The sequence below is a fragment of the Hetaerina americana genome, unplaced genomic scaffold (assembly GCF_022747635.1).
Source record: "Hetaerina americana unplaced genomic scaffold, ioHetAmer1.1.p SCAF_3, whole genome shotgun sequence".
Taxonomy (NCBI): domain Eukaryota; kingdom Metazoa; phylum Arthropoda; class Insecta; order Odonata; family Calopterygidae; genus Hetaerina; species Hetaerina americana.
Genome location: NW_027286874.1, coordinates 30,705,359 through 30,727,061, shown reverse-complemented (window position 1 = coordinate 30,727,061; position 21,703 = coordinate 30,705,359). Strand labels below are relative to the sequence as shown.

Below are 21,703 nucleotides of genomic sequence, written 5' to 3'. Positions count from 1 at the left end.
TTTGCAAATGTCAAGTTATGACACTAAGATTTAAAGGGAATATCAACAACAGATGTACCAATTTAACAAAAAAAACAGAACTCAAATCGGAACGATGGGAGCGCCACACGGTGGTTATTCCGGGAACTTTTTGATCAAGGTAGTATATAACTCCTTTGAAATCAATCTACTTTGATCAGGGCTGTAATGAATTTAAAAATGAAAGAGTGGAAAATTCATGCATGAAATCTGCCATCCCTAAATTCGAAAATGTAAAGTTCAAAAATATCACCAAATCCTGTGTTATCCATAATTACAGATTTAACTCAGCTGATGGCTCGTAGCAGAGACTGGGAGGAATTGGAACATGCATGGACTGAGTGGCGTCGTTTAACAGGGCCTCGTATGCGACCCATCTATGAAGAGGTCGTGGAGCTGACCAATGAAGCTGCCAGACTGAACAGTTAGTACATATCCTGGTGCCAATTCACATTTCAATGCTTTCTTTTATATTACTCATCCCTAAGTTTACTCCTTTTCCTTATATGCACCCGAGCTCCTTTCTTTGTCATCTAATATGTTTCCAGCCCTAAATGTGGGCCCTTATATGATGGTAATGCTTCATTTAATACAATCTAATGTAACAATTTCCCCCGTAGCCCAAATTAAAAAAAAATAATATGCAAAAATTAAACTTACATAGTTTATCCTTCAATATAGTTCTCCATGAACAAGTTTCAAGATTGGAAATTAGGCAAATTAATCATAAGATTTAATAATATTTTGACCCTCTTTGAATATTTCATTAACAACAATATCCCTTCTTTAAGTGCTTGGAGTTTCTCAAAATATTTACAACACTAGCAAATAGTAATGCATAGTAATCATATAATGCTAAAATAAAGATAATTTTTATGGAATCATTTGCAGACCTTACAGATGGAGCGGAGCTTTGGATGTTCCCTTATGAATCTCCAACTTTAAAACTGGAGGTTGAGGAAGTGTGGGAAGAAGTTCGTCCTCTCTATGAACAACTTCATGCCTATGTAAGACGGAAATTAAGGGATCATTATGGACCAGATAAAATAAATCGTCATGCACCTCTGCCTGCTCATGTATTAGGTAAAGTATTCCTCAATGATGTCATAACTTTCAAAAAAATCTTCAGTGATTATAAGAAATTATTTCTTTAACCCCCAACATTTGCAACTATTTTAAAAATAATTTGTACATTCACATAATTTTGCTGAGTTCATAAAAATTTATCAAAAATCATTATTGAATGACCCCAAAAATATGAAAGCAATTGAATTTTCCCATTTACACTCTGCAGGAAATATGTGGGCTCAAACCTGGAGTAACATATTGGATATTACTCTACCATATCCTGGGAAGCATTTCCTGGATGTTACACCTCAAATGATAGAACAGGTAAGATAAAAATAAAAGGCACAACAGGGTAAATCATGAGAGGATAACAAGCTTTAAAACCTTGCCCTATCTCTTTAGTACATTCTGAAAATGATGTTTCAACTATGAAACTACTAATGTTGTTAATTAAAATTTGTCAAAAAAATAATGACTTTTATTGAAACTAGTCAAACTTTATCATACCCATAACAATCTTTTTCTTCTCTACTTAACAAACAGTAAAATTTGCTTGTATATTTAAACCCCCTTAGGACTATTTGCTTGCATGAATAGCGAGAAGTAGTTATTCGAAACCTGAGTTAGCCTACTGCCTCAAAAACTCAATTATTAGCTTTTTCTTGAAATATTTTTATCCATCGTATGATTCTGTCCCAAGAATGTCTTCAGCAGCAGGGTGGATAGGATTTCCAACTGCTGGTTCAAATCAGTTGGTGATTCTAACACTCCCAGCTTATTCTAAGCTATTGTTATATGGGTATCAGAATTCACAAAAAATGGAACTGATATGGGAAAAGGAACTGGGCCTCCTACTTTGAATGTGCACATTTCTGTAGAACAGACTTTACAAGTTTGGTGATGTTAGTGAAAGAAGGACCCTATCCCCACATGTCAATAGATTCCAGGAAGTCAAATAACAAACAATGTGCAATAAGAATATTTTCTCCTTCTTGATCCTCAAAACCTAAATGGAAATCCCAGAAATCATATCCATTTTTTTCAATGCTTCAAGGGTCCCTGAAATCCTCATGATAACCATCTGGTCCACCTGATATACATGGGATTTTATTTGGAAGGATTGCGGGTGAATAGAATGCTGAGGGGAGGGGGGGAGTCAAGATCACATGTAAACTGACTCTTTCCCTTCTTTTTGAGCTCTCTTTTTTTCCCAGCTCTTTGATTGATGCATATCTGAAAATGGATGCATATGCTCATTCATTCTAAAATATGTACTCCTAAGAAATTATACTTCATTTATACATTAAATCCTGGTGCTTCCAGGAAAACAGAATGAAACAACAAGATGTGAAATGGGTGAACTATTATGATTCCTTAAAAATATCATTATGATTTGTCCATAAATACAGTACTAAAATGAAATTATACCTATTTTGACTGTATTTGATGCTTCCCTTCATGATAATATGTATTACTTTCAAAGTAAATGTCTACCTTAAACAGTCTCTAATATCACTCAATATGATTCATAATAAAATATCAGTTTCAGTATGACTAGAGGTCATTGTTGCTACATCATGCTGGAAATATTCTCTTTGAATTACTACACACAAACTCCTAATAGACGAGGGTGTTATCACTGTCAAATATGTAAAGATAAATGCTGACGAAGTGATTTAAGTTATGTGATAAAATGGGTTTCTATTGTCTTTGGTTAATGCTGCACAAGAAATGAGAGGTATTGTTTAAGCATGATGGCTTCTAGAGCCAGAAATTCAGTTTTGATTTCCAGAGATGGCATACATTTTTACTTTTTTTATTCTTTACTCAGATTACTATTAAAAATCAAATAATGTCACCAAATTGGGCAGGTGTTACTAAGTGGTGAATCCTTCAAAACAGCTAATGTAATCACAAATATTGGAGTGCATGACAAAATCTAGCCACATTGTGCCAGTGTCTCACATAACTTTCAACATTAAAAAATAGTGTAAATGAATTTTTAAATCAGGATAGTCAGAGTTTTGAAAATACAGTGAAACTTATGTGCATGTGGATCAGAAGGAAAAGAGTCTGAGCATAGAGAGAGTATGCATGTTCTCGGTACTCACCCTTATTCCACAACAGCTGACAATTCAAAATACATGTATTTAGAATTAAAGTTCTCTCTATTTAAATTTTCAGGGATACACACCAGCATCCATGTTTCAACTGGCCGATCATTTCTTCATTTCTTTAAATCTGTCCGCTGCACCCCCTGAATTTTGGTCAGGATCTCTCCTAGAGGAAATTCGAGGTCGTCCAGTAGTATGTCAACCATCAGCATGGGACTTTTGTAATGGCAAAGACTTCAGGTAAGTGATATAATTTGCAGTCTGGAAAATGCTGTGGTGAATTTATGATTATAAACAAAGGCACTGTTAGGTTCAAGGCCAGAGGCTCCAATCCCTTAGGTATATGCTGAGGATTACTGATACTGGATCTTATTGTAATTGGAGTATTTTGGGTGATAGGGTTGGCTTGTGTTCAGACACCAAAGAGGAATTCATTAAATTAATAACACATTTTAAGGAATGGTTCCACAGAATTCTAATACGAGGGTAATTGGAAAACTTCTCGGAATGGAATAGAAATAAACGAATTGCCTCAGGGAAACTTTTTTACTTTTCAAGGTTGTCTCCCTATACACTAATGCAATTGGTCCAGCAATGTTCCATTATCTTGATCCTATCTCGAAAATTAGATTCCTTCAGGCTTTCAAAATACCTATCTAACTAGGATGTTAGTTCTTTGTTTGAAAAGAATCTCCATCCACCACAGAAATTTTTGAGCTTGGGGAAGAGATGGAAATCTGATGGAGCCAAATCAAGCAAATTAGGTGGATGTGGCAACAATTCATGTTGTAGTTTACGTATTTTTGTCATGGTAGTGGCACTTGTGTGTGGGCGTGCATTGTCTTGTTGAAAGATAAATTTTTTCCTAGCCAAACCTGGCCATTTTTCATGTATCTTTTGCTGAAGTTGATCCAGGAGGTTGGCGTGGTATTGTACAGTAATTGCTTGACCAGTGGGAAGATTACCAATCAGCAGAATCCCTTTTGCATCCCAAAAGACAGAAGCCATCACTTTTCAGGCCGACCATATTGCCTTTGCTGTCATTGGTGGCAGTGAATCACCATGTTTCCACTACTTTGACCGCTGTTTTGTCTCTGGAGTTTAGTAGTGGACCCAAGTTTCATCTATGATCACAAACCAGTGCAAAAAATCTTGTTGGTTGCTCTTAAAATGGGTCAAACTTTGCTAGAAAATTTCCATTCTTATTTGTTTGTGATCCTGCATCAGTAATTGCAGTACCCATTCTAGCAGATATTTTCTCATATCCAATTCCAGAGCTAAAATGTGATATGCCCATTCAGATGATATCCCTAATGCTTCAGCAATTTCTCATACTTTCAGTCAATGATCCTCCATGACAATTTTATGCACTTTTGCAATAATTTCTGGGGTAGACCTTTGACCTGGGGTAAACATTTTGACCGACCACTATGCGGATCATCACCTAAGCTGTTCTAACCAAACTTAACCCAGTTTTTCCCCTTGGCAACAGTTGAATATGAAGAAGTAGGGTCCCCCAGAGTGTTCTGAAAGTCAGAATGAATTACTTTTCCTTTCATACCTATCTTTACAAAGTATTTAATCACTGCTCGAATCTCAATTTTTTTCATCTTCACGAGTCACAACACGGGAACAACAACAGAGAGGCATCTGCACCACAGAGCTCTTCCCAGAGAAATGATGCATTACGTGTTTCCTCATAAAGGATGACATATTATAATGCAGAAAACTCATTACGCTAGTCTGATATCTGGTGGTGATTCTGAGAACCTTTCTAACTACCCTACGACTAGGAAGTGAACCACAGGTTAAATGGAAAATCATTTAAATGGAAAAATTTTCAAAAATTCTTGACAATATTTTCATAATGAAATTAATACTAAATGAAATACAACAGTATAATTGTAAATAAGTAATAAAAAACTGAAATAACAATGATAAAATAGAGGGCAGTAAAAATAAGTGAAATTTAACAGAATATTGGTCCATATTTCTTGTTAATATTCACAATTTCGTGCATTTCTTCCTGTGCCACTACAGGATAAAGAGTATGCATTTTCAAAAATATGTTTCAGATTTTATTATAAATAAGACTGGATTAAAGATTTCTACTTGGTCAATGTTGAGTGGGATATTATCTGCATTTAAGTTGTAGTATATCATAATGAATGAATGTATTGAAGAAAATAGGAATAGACTGGTGGGACAGGAGACTTACCCACTACCTGTACATGTGAGAAACTGTGTCAGTGTGAGTGATGGGTGGAGAGTCCAGATGGCCAATTTTAGGAAGAGCAGTCAGACAAAAGTGTCCAATATCACCTGTACTTTTAATGCATACGAGGAGGAAATCATGAAAGAGGCATGGAAAGAACTGAACGTAGGAATGAAAATTAGTGGTGAATGCATAAAATCAGATTGACCCAGCTTTAGTTTGTCAGTCAGCAAAGGGGTCGCAAACTCTACTGAGTGCTTTGGAAGTCAGTGCAATAGGTATCGATGGAAACAGATGTAAGGGAAACAAAGGCTATATGGTTTTTGAAAAAGAGGAAGGCTAATTTAAATGTTAAAATAGGAGGAGAAAAACTAGAGGAGGTGGAACAGTTTACGTTCCTCAGAAGTGTTTGGAACCAACATGGTCAAAGCAGTGGGGATGTAAGGAGAAGAATTGCATTAGCCAAAGGAGTTTTCACAAGGAGGAGGGAGTTGATGACAGGGACGTTGAGTAAGGATATTAAGAAAAGGCTCATCAAAACTTTGATTTGGAGCATAGTTTTGTGTGGCATGGAAAAACATTAAAGCAGAATAATAGAAATAGATTGATGGCTTATGAAATGCGGGCATGGGAAAGGATAGAAAAGGTGAAGTGAACTGAAAGGCAAACAAACAAGGAAGTGCTAGGCATGGTGGAGGAGGAGAGAGGATATTTAGGAGAAATCCAAAGTGGGCAGGAAAGATGGATGCAGAGAATTTTGATTGACAATGGGATGATGAAGAATGTGATAGAGGGAACCAACTTTGACCAAGGAAGGAGAAGTAATAGGGTAGGCAGTTTGGATGGAATAAAGGAAGGAAAGAGGTATATGACAATTGAATAGGAGCTTACTGTGGTGCCCGATTTTAGGTTGTGCTTTTTGTTAGCAGAGGCCGGTAAATGTATTTATGTACAATTGCTTAGGCTGTGTCTATCCAAAACATACCCTGACTAATAGAATATCAATAATTGCGCAGTAGTGGGTAAAAATGCGATAGGCAATTGTGGCATAAATAAAAGTTTAAGTGATAACGTTTCCAGGATTACTAAACCTATTTTGATAACAAGTATTATGTTATTATAATTACCAGGATTTGCCATGGTGCTTCTTGCTCCCAAAGATTTCTCTGTGAGCTCAAGGGAGGCCTATTGCCTGCCACTGAGTGTGTATCATTCATTTCAGAATAAAGATGTGCACAAGAGTCAACCTCAAGGACTTGGTTACAGCACACCATGAGATGGGGCATTTGCAGTATTTTCTACAGTATCGTCATCTTCCTAAAGTATACAGAGATGGTGCCAACCCAGGTAAGATAATTTAAGTACTGAAAGAATGATAGAGACTATGCCAAGGAAGAGTGGAGAGGCAAAAATTATTGGCATTAGTCCATCCTCACCATTATGAATTTTGGTACTTAAAGGATAGTATCTTAACTTTTAGTTGATGAGCATCATTATATACTCATATTGGGTACCATAGAATACTGAATTACTGACTGCTATGTGAAGAAAAAATCCTAAATCTCAAGAAATCAATTCAATTATCTTACCATGCACATCATTAATAAATTTAGAGGCAAGGACTGACTCTCTTCACATTTTCATTTTTACCAACACTTGATTCATGCTCAACGAAAATAGAACTAAAAACTTCATTGAAAATAGTATGACCAAGCATTATCCTAAGAGCTAAATTGTTAATAAATGGCATTGCCTGCGCCATTTGAAAATTTTTTTCCAATTTTTTAAGCTTGTAGAACAGGTTCTGATTTAATTCAAAATTTCTTAATCATCAGTAAGAGAGAATAGGTAAATAAGTTATAAGTACAGATATGATGAATCCAGTCTTGTGGCTCATAAAATATTTGTGATAACTGGGTGTGTCATATTGATATAAACAATTTTCATGTGTTATAATTAAAAAGAATCACTTAAGAATGGGAGTAGTAAGAAATATGGTTTGCCCCATATTCTAAAGTCATTGAGCAGTTTTTTCAATGTGAAGTAACAGCCAACTGTCAGCTCAAAGGAAGTATCATTGTGGTAAATATTGTATGCTTGAATATCCCAAAAAATTTAGTAATGTGTTGAGTTGCACTATACAAGAATATACAAAGTTTACAAAAGCTTGCTCTCCTCACCATGAGGAAACTTGAAATATGTGTGCAATGATGTATGATTATGCTAAACTTTCTAGTAAATATAAGCACATTTTAACTCGTCCATATTATTTCAAGACACCATACCATTGTATCAATTTTCTGAATATTTCAACAGGTTTCCATGAAGCTGTAGGTGAAGCTGTGGCTCTATCTGTTGCTACACCACGCCATTTACGTTCCCTAGGTCTCCTCAGATCTTCTCCTAGTGAAGATTCTGCTCATGACATTAATTTCCTATTTGCTTTGGCTCTTGACAAAGTGGCATTCCTGCCATTTGCCCTAGCACTTGATCGATGGAGATGGGACATTTTCAGGGAATCTGTGGCTAAATCACGATACAACTGTCATTGGTGGAGGCTGAGGTAAAATATCAACCATTAGCCTTTCTTGGGCACATATTTTAATTATGGAACCATCAAAATGTTTGCAGCAAGTAGTGATAAATTTCACTGAGCATTTAAGTCTAAAAAAATTCCCAGAGAAAATATATCTCCATTACATTTTGTGAAGTCTGCAACATATTTTCACACATACTCAAAGGCAAAGGGGTTTCAAAATACTAAATAGTCCATTCCATTACAGATAATGGATACTATGGAGCAGGAACAAAACATATTTTAAAGTGTTAAATGGCCCCAGAGAAATTGTATACTATGGTCACTGTCTAAAATCAGAATATGTGATACGTTACTAAACATTTTTTGTCATGTACTTTTGAGTAATGATAGAGTTAATAAGCATTACTTTGAGTTTTGCTTCCTAGCCTGGCAGTATTAGACAAAAAAATTCTAACAAAATGCTTTGAGAAAGGTCCAAAAAATACTAGAATGCATAAATATTTTACGGAATTAGAGCAGCATAAATGCAAGTGTATGTCACTCAGAATTGTCACTATCCCCATCACCATCAGAATAGTATTGGAATCCCAATCACTCTTTTCCAGAACATATTAAAAAGCTGTCTTCATAATTGCCTAGCGTTCAACAATTGTTGGCACAGCTCATGAACCATAATTGCTACTACAGGTAGTTTCACCTGAACTAGATGATTTGAAGTCTACTCCCCTATTTAACTTGCTTCTTTCACCAAAATGGATGAAGAAATTATGAAAACTAGTAAAATTTGCAATGCAGTATCACCACGGCCCATTGGGGAATCAGGATCTTTAAGTAGTAAATGCAACAGCAGGGAACAGATGCCATGAAACAACGAAAAGTCAAAGAGCTTCCTCATTTACTCTTGCATATATCATGTTAACAAAACTATATTACCTTATTTTCTACAGATGAAATTTCTAATTTTTTTAAGACGCTTCAAAGCTTCTTAAGAGCGGACTGATGGGGTTGTCACATCATTCAGTAAAGCTACAGACTCACCTTTTGAATTACCTGCAAGCATTATCTGTACAATTTATCTTGCAAAATTAATACTATTAATTATTATATACAAATTATTTTTATTTAACTAATTAGTACTGATTTTCCAGGGAGCAGTATTCTGGTATCAAACCACCTGTTTTAAGGTCAGAGGGAGATTTTGATCCAGGTTCTAAGTATCATGTACCAGCCAATGTTCCCTACATAAGGTATGATTGTATTTCCCATACCTCTATGAATACATGTTAAAGGAAAAGTTAGGGGCATTAAATAATAATTCCTTACTAGTTGTGGACATAGGTATTTAAATTAATCACCTGACTTTTCCAGGACTACCCGACAAAATCTTTCTAAGCAAGGCATTTGTAAAAATAAATACATATTAATTTCAGTAAATGATGACTGCACATCACATATACCTAATGGTGTTAAAATAAAACAAAGCCTAAATCTCAGTTACTCATAAAAATGACAATAACATGAAAGTTGAACCAATTTTTTGATAGTGTTATTATTCTGTTAAAAATATGTATTTGAGAGTCATTAATATTTATATAAATAGCTAAGAGAAGAAATAATTATTTGAAAAGAGACTACCTTAGTTGTGGATAAAAAAACCATAAACACAGTAATCAACCCGAAGGTTGGTTTAGTAGGTGATGGTAGAGTTCACCCAGTACTAAGCCCTAAACGGCGTGTGAAATTGACACAGTTGTGGATATATACCTAATATGATTTGAACATTTAAGCCATGGCAATACCCAGCTGAGTTATTGGTATTACTCTTAGTGAAATATATTAATAATTTCTGCGGAACTCGGAAAAAACTTTCAAAATACATATGAGTAAACCTCGTTTTAGTTGATAAAGTTAGCTTAGTGTTTTCAGTTTACATTTATCATTATAATTTCACTCTGAATAACAATGAAAATTAGTTTGAAAAAATTATATTTTGAAAAATGAATTACTTACTTCATTTGCAGTTGGAATTTGGCTCAAGGGCTAAATGAGACATGCTTGCTCATGTGACGCCCAACCCAAAAGTTTCTTCACATTATAATGAAACTTTCTAATCCTAAATTATGAGTTTTAAGCTAAAAAAACTGAAATATGAGAATAAATACAAAATCAGTCAAGTAAACAGATTTATTTATAGAATGGGTTTATTCAATAATAATTACCTCAAATGAGATACTTAAAAAAAATCATAAGGTATGAGGTATGCAGGTGAAATAAATCAAGTAGAGTTCAACATAGCTTGTAATTGACCACAATGGACCAGTGAAAGGGGTTAAGTGATGAATAGTAGCTCTGCTGCCTGATTGGGTGGATTTTTCCAGGCCCATTGAGCTCTGAAAAGCAAAGAGCAATTTCATTCCAATTTTTTATCTTTATGTTACTGAACCAAAAGGTTCTGTGGACAACATCTTTCATCATATGTTTTTAACCATGCCTCTTCCAGGTATAACATACCATGACTGAAGCTTGAGTAGACATTCATTGACCATTTAGTTCCAGTTACAGCCTAATATATTGTGATGATGTATAAGAACACCTAGTCACTAATTAATATCATAAAAAATGAAATTAGTAAAAATAATTGGGTCTCCAAAAAGATAGCTTAATATATTCAATTGTTCCCAGCTCATTCTTGTGGAAGTTCATGTTTATTAAATGAAGAACACAGTGTATCTTTCCACTGCTCTTTATTTACATACAACTAGTTTCAACGCTTAAGCATTATCATCAGGTACCTGATGATATTGCTTAAGCGTTGAAACTAGTTGTACGTAAATAATGAAAAGTGGAAAGATACATTGTGCTCTTCATTTAATATAGCTTAATATATTCATTAGCATAATTGTGTGACATTTTATGGAGTTATGCGACTGACATATTGTGGGAAGGTGATTGTTGAAGTATTCACAGACAGTGCTACAGTAGCATGAACTCATACCATTGGCACCAGTAGGTGACCCATAATTTTTATAATGTTTTGCAAAAAGCACTTATGCGTGTTTCTTATTGAAGAGTTTTGCAAATATATTATTGAAAAGCTTTATTTTGTGCATACCTATTTCAGGTATTTTGTGGGCACTATTCTACAGTTTCAACTTCACAGAACTCTTTGCAAACGAGCAGGGCAATATTCTCCAGAAAATTCACATTATCTGCTCCATCAATGTGATATTCATGGGAGTAAAGCAGCTGGTGAAGCTCTTGGGTGAGTCCTAAAATTCAATCTTTAATCAAGTATATACCCTATTTTCAAAGTGCTTCCAACATTCAGTGATCATATACAAATGTGTTTCTTATTTTTAAAATGATAATACAAAAAACCAGTTCAGTAATTTTAGCTACCCTTATTGTTTAATGAATTCTACTATGGTAACTAAGAATTGATGAAAGGTAGGTATGTCATTAAAATGAACATTACACTTTGCTATTATGCTTTAACCCTTTGAGTATCAAATAACTAAAGATAGCATTCACAGTCTTTAAGTAAATCTCTGTAGTGTCCATCATATAAATCTCAGAAAATGGAAAATTGTAAACACAGTTAGGCAACATGAAGTACAAAGAGTTAAATAATAAATTGACGCAGACAACAAATAAAGCAAAAGAAGCATGGCAGAAGACGCACTGCGAGGATATGGTAAGTTTGCAGAGGATGGGTGAAATTGGTGCACTGTACAGCAAAGTTAAATCTTTATCAGGAAGTAAGAAGGGAAGATCTATGCTAACAGTGAGAGATAAGGCGGGTAAGATAATAGTTGACACAGGAAAGATCCAAGAGTGATGGAAGGAGTATATAGAAGAACTGTATAGTAAAAAACTTCGGCCAACAAAGTTAGATATGGAAAGAGAGCATGACGTAGAGGAAGAAAGCTTAGGTCCAGGCATACTCGACAATGTGATGGAAAGGTATTAAGGGAGATGAAATCAAATAAGGCCGTGGGGGAAGACAACATTCCTGTGAAACTACTAAAAGGTTTTGGAAAATGTGGGAGGAAGAGACTATATGGACTGATTCGTAGCATCTATGAGAAAGGAGTCTGGCCGGAAGACTTTGTGAGATCAGTGTCAGTTCCTGTTCCGAAAAAGGAAAAGGCTACATCACGTGAGGACTACAAAACAATAAGTTTGATATCCCATGCAGCTAAAGTTTTTCTCAGGATCATCAACAAAAAGATAGAGAGTAGGACAAATGATTACTTAGTGGATGATTAGTTTGGGTTTAGGAAGGGGATGCAAGCATGATGCCATTGCAATAATGAGATCACTAATCGAGAGGAATATAGAATTCAATCAGGAGGTATTTGCCTGTTTCGTAGATTTTGAAAAAGCATTTGATAGTGTGAATTGGGAAAAACTAATCTGTATATTGCAGAAAATAGGAATAGATTGGAGGGAAAGGAGGCTAATCCGCAACCTGTACATGTCTCAGACTTCTCAGGTGCGGGTGGAGAACGGGGAGTCCGGATGGGCAGTGTCAGGAAGAGGTGTAAGGCAGGGTTGCCCATTATCACCATTGCTTTTCAACCTGTATGTAGAGGAAATGATTAAAGAGGCATAGGAAGAACTGGAGGTATGAGTGAAAGTCGGAGGGGAATTCGTAAAATCAGTTAGGTTTGCTGATGACCAAGCTTTAGTTTGTCAGTCAGCCAAGGGGTTGCAAGCATTGCTTAGTGAATTGGAAATTCAGTGCGACAGGTATGGGATGAAAATCAATATTAATAAAATAAAGGTTATGCGATTATCTAGAAAGAAAAAGGCTAAGCTAAAGATTATAATAGGAGGGCAAAAACTAGAGCAGGTAAAACAGTTTATGTATCTCGGTAGTGTTTTGGAACAACACAGTCAAAGTAGTAGGGACATAAGGAGAAGAATTGCGCAAGACAAAGAGGCTTTCACAAGGAGGAGGGAGTTGATGACAGGGACTTTGAGTAAGGATGTTAAGAAAAGACTCATAAAAACTTTGATATGGAGCGTAGCTATGTACGGTGTGGAAACGTGGTCATTGAAGCAGGAGGATAGACGTAGATTGGAGGCTTTTGAAATGTGGGTGTGGAGAAGAATGGAGAAGGTGAAATGGACAGAGAAGAAAACAAACGAGGAAGTACTTGGTATGGTGGGCGAAGAGAGGGGTTTGTCAGGAGAAATCCAATGGAGATAGGGAAAATGGATAAAGGGCATATTGATAGTGGGATATTGAAGACTGTAATAGAGGGGAGAATATTAGGCAAAGGAGAAAAGGGAAGGCACAGGATAGGAATGTTGAATGGGATAAAGAGAGAAAGGAATTACCCAGAGATGAAGAGGGACCTGATGTAGAGTAGATTACTGGATTTTGTGTTTTGTTAGGAGTCACAAAATATTTGGTAGTAGGTAGTTGTGTCCATCCAAAAACCTACCTTAACAGAGAGATTACCTTATAATAATAATAAGTAAATCTTGTCATGGCTCTAATATAATACCTTTTCTGATGATAATACAGAAACTAGTAAAGCCATGTTCCTCAACAGTACATGAGACAACTTGTCGTCAATATTTGGTAGTGTGGTTTGTCACTTGTCAATGAGTCCTCCAGCATTTCACAAATTATGCTGAAGCTCCTGAAGAGAGCATTTTATAATCACTCCCACACCATAGGACAAGACTACCCCCATTTGAGAAGTACTCAAAAGTTTAAACCAAGTACCTATATGTATGCGTGTGTGCAAGTGACAGTGAGTTGCGAGAGTCAGCTGTTAGGATAGCAAGGGATTGTCTTCAGTTGGATATGGGATATGAAGGAGAGAACACAAATAAACAGTGAGAAGTAGTGTGGGAAGTAATGATGAGATTGTTAGGAGAAAATGTGTTTGCCAGGTGGAAAAGCACATGTGCATATACTTTTCCACCTGAGGTTTCACAATATCTGGCACCCAAACTATCACTCAACCAGGATGAAGCTTATGGTACCAACATGCATCACTCAGAATAGAAACGAGTTCCTTTAATCAGTAGCTTGATCTAACCACTGACCTACTATATCCCCTACAGTCATGCATCAGAAACTAAAAACAGCAGTAAATATAACCATTATTATCAATTTAATTTCTGAGAAATAACCTCTTTTCCGTAAAATATTTGAATTTCAAATAACATTCTAACAATCAGTGCAACCATTTATCCAACCATACAACAATTTTAACTGAGCTCACTGGTGGAGTGTTTTGTGACAATCAGTTTAAACTTCCTCTCAGTCTCTATTTGGTTTACAGGGGTCATTGGTAGGAAATGTAGCGGTTTCTGATTTCATTTTACATTATCTTGACTTTTGTACAACAACATTCCCTTTCCTACCCTCTACTCTTTCCTGTCCCCTCACAAGTCTTCTTTATTCAACATGGGTGCTGCTATACCCAAACACCAGTATGTAGCATGAAACTGTTGGAATGCCCTTATTCTCTTTGAATAGTACTAAGAAAGACAACAACAACACAGGTTAAAAATAAAATTCTACCTTGCCAAATATTGGTTAATTTCTTCACCCTTCAGCATATGTCCAGTTTCTATAAATAACAAGTTGTTTTTTCCAACTTGTACAAAATTTTCAAAGAAAAACACATGGCCTATTCTACTCACTTATTAGAAAAATGTTGTGAAAGCTGCCCCACATCATAGAGAAAGGGTCCTCTGCGTGTGAATGAGGTTTGTTCAAAAACTATTCGACCTGCATTCATATCTCTGCATTGATGCTTATCTTCGTCATCCAGGTAGTGGCATCCTTTGAAGTAGTCCACATTTGATCGAACCAAACGCTCCCAATGCAGATTTTGGAATGGCCTTCAGCTCGTGCATCGAATTACTTTATGCCGTCAAACAGCTTTCCTTTGAGTGCCATTTTCAATTTTAGGAACATCCAAAAGTTGCAGGGAGCTATGTCGAGACTGTATGGAGGCTGGCAGAGCTGTACAATCTGGTATTTTGCCAAAAATTGCTGGACAAGGTTCGATGAATGCACTGGCGCGTTTTTGTGGTGAAGAAGCCAGTCACCGAGTGACCAGAGGCGCTGTCTTTTTCTTCTCACAGCATTGCAATCTTTTCAGAAATTCAATGCAATGGGTGATATTCAACTAACTAATGAGTCGAAATTCATGTTCCCAGTCCCGAAACTATATTTTAAAGGAATTCCAGGGTCTAAAATTGATAAACATTTTTTCGGATCATTGACCACAGCCTTACATCGAAACATCAATGTTTCCTTTGATTCTTCCAAGCTATAAAACTTTCAGCAGTTGATTATGATTAACTTTGTAATGGACCCTCTACATTTGGAATGGACTTAACCCTCTACCACCCACATTTATAATTCCTTGAACCAGTCATTCTGCCTTTTACATGGTTCGATATTTATTGCAAGCAAAATGCTGAAGGAATCCATTTCAATTTCTTCAGCTGCTAAACCAGCAGAAGCTGGTTTCCATGGATCAAGCCGTTGCATTATCTTCTGGGCTTTTTTCTTTATGCGACTCAGTATCTCTGGCAGATATGCGAGCATTACATTCCTATACAATGGGTCCTTATTTATCCAAGGGGGAATTAGTGGAATGGAGAGTAATTGGTGATAAGAACATAGCACAAAGAAAGACCCCTAAGCCTTGGATCATGCTCTTTAGCAGGGAAAGAGGAAAGGAGGATATCATGTGATGATAAACGCTAGTAGAGCATGTTTTGCAGTCAAATTGCCCTGATTAGTTTCATATTCATTCATTGAATAGTGCAACATTTTCCCCCATTTATTTCATCTGGAACCCTATATTCATAGCTCTTCACTTTTTCCACCCTATTCCTTTGACATGTTTCTTCAGAAACAAACCATTTATGTGCATGGCATTCTTTATTCACTTGTTTTTGACTACGTTTTTTTTTACACTGTAAAGTAAGTATTCTGAGAAGTTTCATAACTTGGTATTAAGAATAGACCTATGTACTCTCAAAGATTTTGTTCTCTTGTTTAATCAGTTTATTTCCCTCTGCCTAGAAATTTTATAAATGGAATTGCCTCAAAAGGTTTCAGCAGTGAGTACAAGGAGGCCCATGCCCCCTAAGCTACCCTAGGCTTGCAATACATTTCAATGTGATTTTTATTGTTTACTAAGATGAAATTGATGGTATATGGAGCAATCAAATTTTTCTAATTGTTCCATTAAAAAAAATGGCAGCATTTACTTTATTTTGTTCCACACAAAATGTTTGTCAAGAAGTATCTACAACCTAGGCACTACTGCTTTACAGCATTATCAGATAACTGTGAATTTTTAACCTAGGCACTGAGATCTACCAACAATTAGTATTGTTAGGAAGTTATTCCTTGTTAAAGGAGTGAGAGAATGGGAAAGTGCTTATTATTGATGAGCAAACTTTTTCATTTCACTCAGCTCTTAAATATCAATCCATCAGTGTCAAAGAAGTGCCACTCTCTCCAGTGGCTACCCTATATTTTGTAGCCACCCATATAAATCTGTAGGGTGGGTCTAATTCTCTTGCCCAATGCAACTTTTCTTGAAAATAAATAATAGTCCTAAGTGGAAGTGCCCAAGTAGCTCATGGGGGCAACTTCACTGCTTGTGTAGCTGTAGTAGTTTCCTAAAGATCATTATGCAAAATTTGTCAGAATTGCTAATTGCACAAATATTATGGACAATATATATATATATAATATAATTTGCTTTAGGAATTCATCTTTGGAGTTGCGTTTTCCCATTGCTAGAAACCCCTAGGGCCAGAAATTCTTGAAAACTGGACCTTAAAAAAACTGATGATGTTTTGTTCAGATAATTTCATCATCATCTTTCATCATCATCACTCATCTTTTAAGATAGATTTTAAAATACCGATATAGAGAGTTTGTTACTAATAATGTTATTTTCCTAGCATTAAATTATATTAATGGATAAATGGATGGATTAATTATTATACTAATGGATATGAATTTTTGGCAGCAATATGATGGCTTTAGGTGCTTCACATCCATGGCCAGATGCTTTACGAGCAGCAACTGGTGGAGAAGAGTACAAATTATCGGCATCTGCTTTACGTGACTATTTCCGCCCACTAGAGGACTGGTTGCGGCAGGAAAATCTTCGCACACAAGAACCAATAGGATGGACATATGGTATTAAAATTATAAATTTAATTCTTAAAATACTAATTTTTATAGCTGATAACCCTAATAGATTTGTAGGATATTGGTTTGTGTCCATCCAAAACCTACCTTATCCTACCTTAACCAGTAGATTACCATATAATAATAATTTAGGTAACAGTTAATAAATTTATTTGATTAATTTGGGATAACTATCTGCATAAATTTGATTAATCTCAATTGCTTTTAAGGGAGTGTTTCCATGAAATTATCATGATATGATTTATTTTTTAACATAATTTGCAATGGCATTCATTAATCAGTCAACACTCAATTCACTTCCTCATTTCATTCAACTTACTCATATGAGAATGCGAACCCTTAAATATAATGTTGTACAGGTTGTGGAGACTTTTTTTGAACACTTTCCGGAAATTGTAGAGAGACTAGAAATTTCTTAGTTGTTAGAAGAGGGATAAATTCGAGCTACAAAAACATGACTTTTTTGTTACTAATCAATGATAATATACAGATCATCGAGCACCATACAAATTTTTGAAGATCCTATCCATTGAAGACTGATTGATGATGTGCACATGACAATTTTTGTGATGTATCTTTAATGTAATCTGGAAAAGGAGAGCATTCAAATACATTTTCCAGGGCCATTTGACATTATTTAACTAAAAAAATTGCCTGATGGTGAAAGATTGCCTAAAACATAAGGAAAAATCAAAATTAACTCAAGAAAAGTTTCAATTTCTTACAATCTTCTACTCTGAGACAGGGATAGCCATAGCACATGTTAAAATTTCAGGATGGCCAAGGTTGGGGGAGGGTGTTGGGGCAGAGGTGGGAAAGGGATGAGGACAAAGAAATCAAGATTTTATTCCACACCCAGGTCTTTTTGAGGAGGTCCTTGAGCTCTGGAGAGGGTGAGGAAGGGGTGAGGAAAAGAAAGATGGAGGGGATTGTCACGGCTGGAGTGAAGATTGAATGTGAAAACTAAATGATGGATTGTGATGATGAGGTTACAAGTGGTGAGGAATGTATGTGAATGTTTGATTAATGCAGAATTTTTAAACCAGGCAATGATATAGAATGAAGGGCCAAATCCTTGCCATCTCATGGGTGCAGAATTTGATGGAAGGTGTACTGACAGGTAGAGAGAGATTCATCATATTCATAATTCACTCCCAACCAGCCAACAAACCTTCTACCAAGGTCTGCTCCCTCAACAGGTCAACCATTTGGATCCTTTATTCATTCTCACCGCTGGTATAAGCATCTATATTGCACTGTAATTATATGCATTCTTCACCATCAATACCTTTTTTCACAATCCATCATCTAATTTTCACTTTCATTCTTTCTTTACTTCAGCCATGATATTCATTTCCATCAACTTTTTCCTCACCCCTACCTCCCCCTTTGATGGGCTCCTAAGGCCTCCTCAAAAGAGTCAGATGCTGGAAAAAACCCCAATTCTTGGGCCCTCATCCCTTTTCTATCCCTGTCCATTATCCTATATTCCCTTATCTTCAAGCACATATAGCAGCAGTATTTATTTCTCTTCTCAGATTTTAAGATGGTAAACAGCCAAAACTTTCTGTTTGTTTTAGCCTTGTGTGTTCTGTATGTTTTCTTCTGTCAAAATGTGCTCTACGGACTAGCTTCCAGTTTATATATGTATTAAATATAATTAAGCAATTAATCTGGAAACATGAGAATGTTTTCTTCTCAAACTTTCTCAGTAATTTTTTGTTAAATTTCACCATATACCATAAATATGACTGCATTTTAACAATTACCTCCCAGGAATAATTAATCACTATTAAATTATATTTAGTTATGTACATGCTCAATAAAAGGAGTATTTATATCCATAGAGACTCATGTAGTCATGCCTAAAATACCCTTATTTCAACAGTACAAAAGAGCTTGTGAATATCATACATTTTAGATAAAAGATCTCAAACTCAGTAGCTTATGTTTATTGCTTGTATCAATCTACATCAATATACCAAATATTGAAAATTCTCTGTTTTAATAATAATTTAAATTTTACAGATGGCGATTACTGCAAACAAAGCATTGAAACAGCAGGTCTTCAAGTCTATGGCGGATATTACAATGAAGCCACTTCAACATCATTTGTTCTGATAACTTCACTCATCATCCCAATTATTTCAAGCTTTCTTATATGGTGATATATTATCATTGCTTAACCAAATTATGAGGACTGAAAAAAAATATCTGTTATGGTATTTTGAAAAAAAACATAAGCATCAAAAGTTACTCAAAAGATTCTCATTGACATTATGATCCTTCAAATACCACGTTGCAGTCCTTGTACTTGAATAGCTGAGACACTAGTTTCAGAATATGTTGCAGCTTTCATATGATTGCTATTCAGTATACCTTGGGGCATCTTGAAAATTTTTCCATTCAGTTTGGATTAGAGGAGAAAGTGGTGAGGGTTCAGATCTGAGTGCAATTGCCCCTTATAGTGTCATATATATTAAATATTGCGTTATCATAGTGCAGAAGCCAGCTACTACACTATCATCTTGAGACACCACTTCTTACAACATGTATCTCAAAGGAAATGTAAAACCATTTTGAACAAATGCTAATAGTTTGATATTGAAAAAAAGTTAATGGTGTATTGCATGTTTTGCATAAAATAAAGCATTCAATATTACCTAAATATCTAGCAGACCTTTTTTAAGATCGTCCTCAATGAAAGTTCCACCATTTTGAAAACTTAAACCAATCAAATGTCTTTAAATGAGATATCTGTGAAGTTTTGTTAAGCCTTTTTATAAATTTGTGACCTTTCAGTCATGTTTGGATGTAAACATAAGGGTATTGCTGAATAATCATTCATCAGTTTGTAGCAATAACTCCTGCTTTTATAGCTCATCATGCTAGATGAAGGTAAGAAAATGTCAAGCATTCCTACAACTGTGGTGCAAATGCTCGTTTCTTTGTTGAAATTGTCCAAGATATTTCTTTATGAAAGCATATGAAGTGCTCAATCTCAGTTCAATCAATTTTTGAGTTTTTAACATGACAAGAGTTACTTGCAATAATGCAAAGATATGATGAATTTCTAGTGAAAACAATGATTCTTCTTTAGTCCAGCCTATTTATCTATTTGGAGTCATCTTACCTGATCTTGAGTATCTTCTCTCACCACTCCATTCCCCTTCATGTTCTTCAACACTCAATCTTACCAAGTTATTTTTGGTCTACTTCCACTTTGAAACTACTTCTTTGACCTGGTAGACTCATGTTCATTACTCTTTTACTGACATGCGTTGGCATGCTGTTCCATAATACCAAGCCAATTGCATTGTACTCTTTAATTTTCCTTCTTTTGGTGCAATACTTGCTCCCTTTAATATTTTATTGCCCATTCTATCCCTTCTCATTACACCTCACATTCATGCAAGCTTTTTCATCCCGTTTACTTGCATTATGTTTATGCATGGTGTTTTATGTTTTGTTAAAATAATGATTGATTTACATAATTATCCTGCAGGCCATTATTGGTCACCTGCATATCTCCTGGTATATTTCTAAAGACTCCTGAGGGACCACACCATTATCATTTACATATCCCAAACAGGAATCAGTCCGCAATCTAAAGATTATTATTATGACATGTTAACCTTCGAATCCACTGGTCCATGGAAGTTGATTTTACACAAAACAAAATTCTTGGCAATATTTACTCTATCCTTTGCAATAAGAGGCATGACAATGGATATGACACATTTCAAATATATCAATAGGCAACATTTTCAATATGTGCAACTCATGAAAATTCATATTCGCTAAGGAGAATGTCTTATAAAAAATTCCTTTTCTTAATTTAGTCCCTTAAATCTTCAAAAGTAGCTTTATATAGTTTTCATTGGTACTAGTTTGTATTACTTAATTAAATAATTGTGGAAATGAGCATTTGAATTTATTTAAATTTAATATGTGAGCATTAGTGTTTCAGAGATTGCCATCAAAATTGCCTTAGCTCTCATAAATTACTTTAAACCCTTTTCTCTTTACCTACTTCACCATTAGGGAGGTACTTAGCATGAAGCAATAAGAGGCTCAAATCTATGTTGTTTTTGTTCAAAATTCTGTATTAACAGTCCCTGATACAATTTCTGCTGAACACTGTGCTTTTGTCACATGGCAATGATGCCACAGACATTTAACTTCAGCAACTAATCTGATGATCAAAAAGATCATTAGACAATTGACTGGAATTTGGCATTAATTTGTGTACCAAAGCTTTATTTCAAACCGGTATTATTTTAAGTCACGAGGGAGAGGCTAAAAAACCTGACAAAATTCATTTTGTTATTTATGGATTATGATCGAGTAATATTACGTAACCTTGCCTTTTATTGCATTGAAAAATGTAGTATGCTTTCATATTTTCTATAATAATGTTCAACATATTTCCTATACAGTGAAACACATTTAGTGTCAATGTTTGTAAATAGGTGAATCTGTTAGCTTGGATGAATGTGCAATTGACAATGCTCTGTAGTCATTAAAACATATGC

General features: G+C 35.4%; 1 protein-coding gene across 1 annotated transcript in view; it reads left to right on the top strand.

Moving 5' to 3' along the window:
* The window catches only part of Ance-3 (angiotensin-converting enzyme Ance-3), a 38,737-nt gene extending 19,401 nt beyond the window's left edge, over positions 1 to 19,336 (top strand). The window contains exons 4-13 of the mRNA XM_071587131.1: positions 299 to 442; positions 910 to 1,101; positions 1,313 to 1,410; positions 3,271 to 3,440; positions 6,638 to 6,762; positions 7,732 to 7,978; positions 9,103 to 9,201; positions 11,076 to 11,216; positions 16,984 to 17,156; positions 19,197 to 19,336. Coding sequence (XP_071443232.1) covers positions 299 to 442; positions 910 to 1,101; positions 1,313 to 1,410; positions 3,271 to 3,440; positions 6,638 to 6,762; positions 7,732 to 7,978; positions 9,103 to 9,201; positions 11,076 to 11,216; positions 16,984 to 17,156; positions 19,197 to 19,336 — 1,529 coding nt within the window. The remainder of the gene's footprint in view (positions 1 to 298; positions 443 to 909; positions 1,102 to 1,312; positions 1,411 to 3,270; positions 3,441 to 6,637; positions 6,763 to 7,731; positions 7,979 to 9,102; positions 9,202 to 11,075; positions 11,217 to 16,983; positions 17,157 to 19,196) is intronic.
* The last annotated feature ends 2,367 nt before the right edge of the window (positions 19,337 to 21,703 follow it).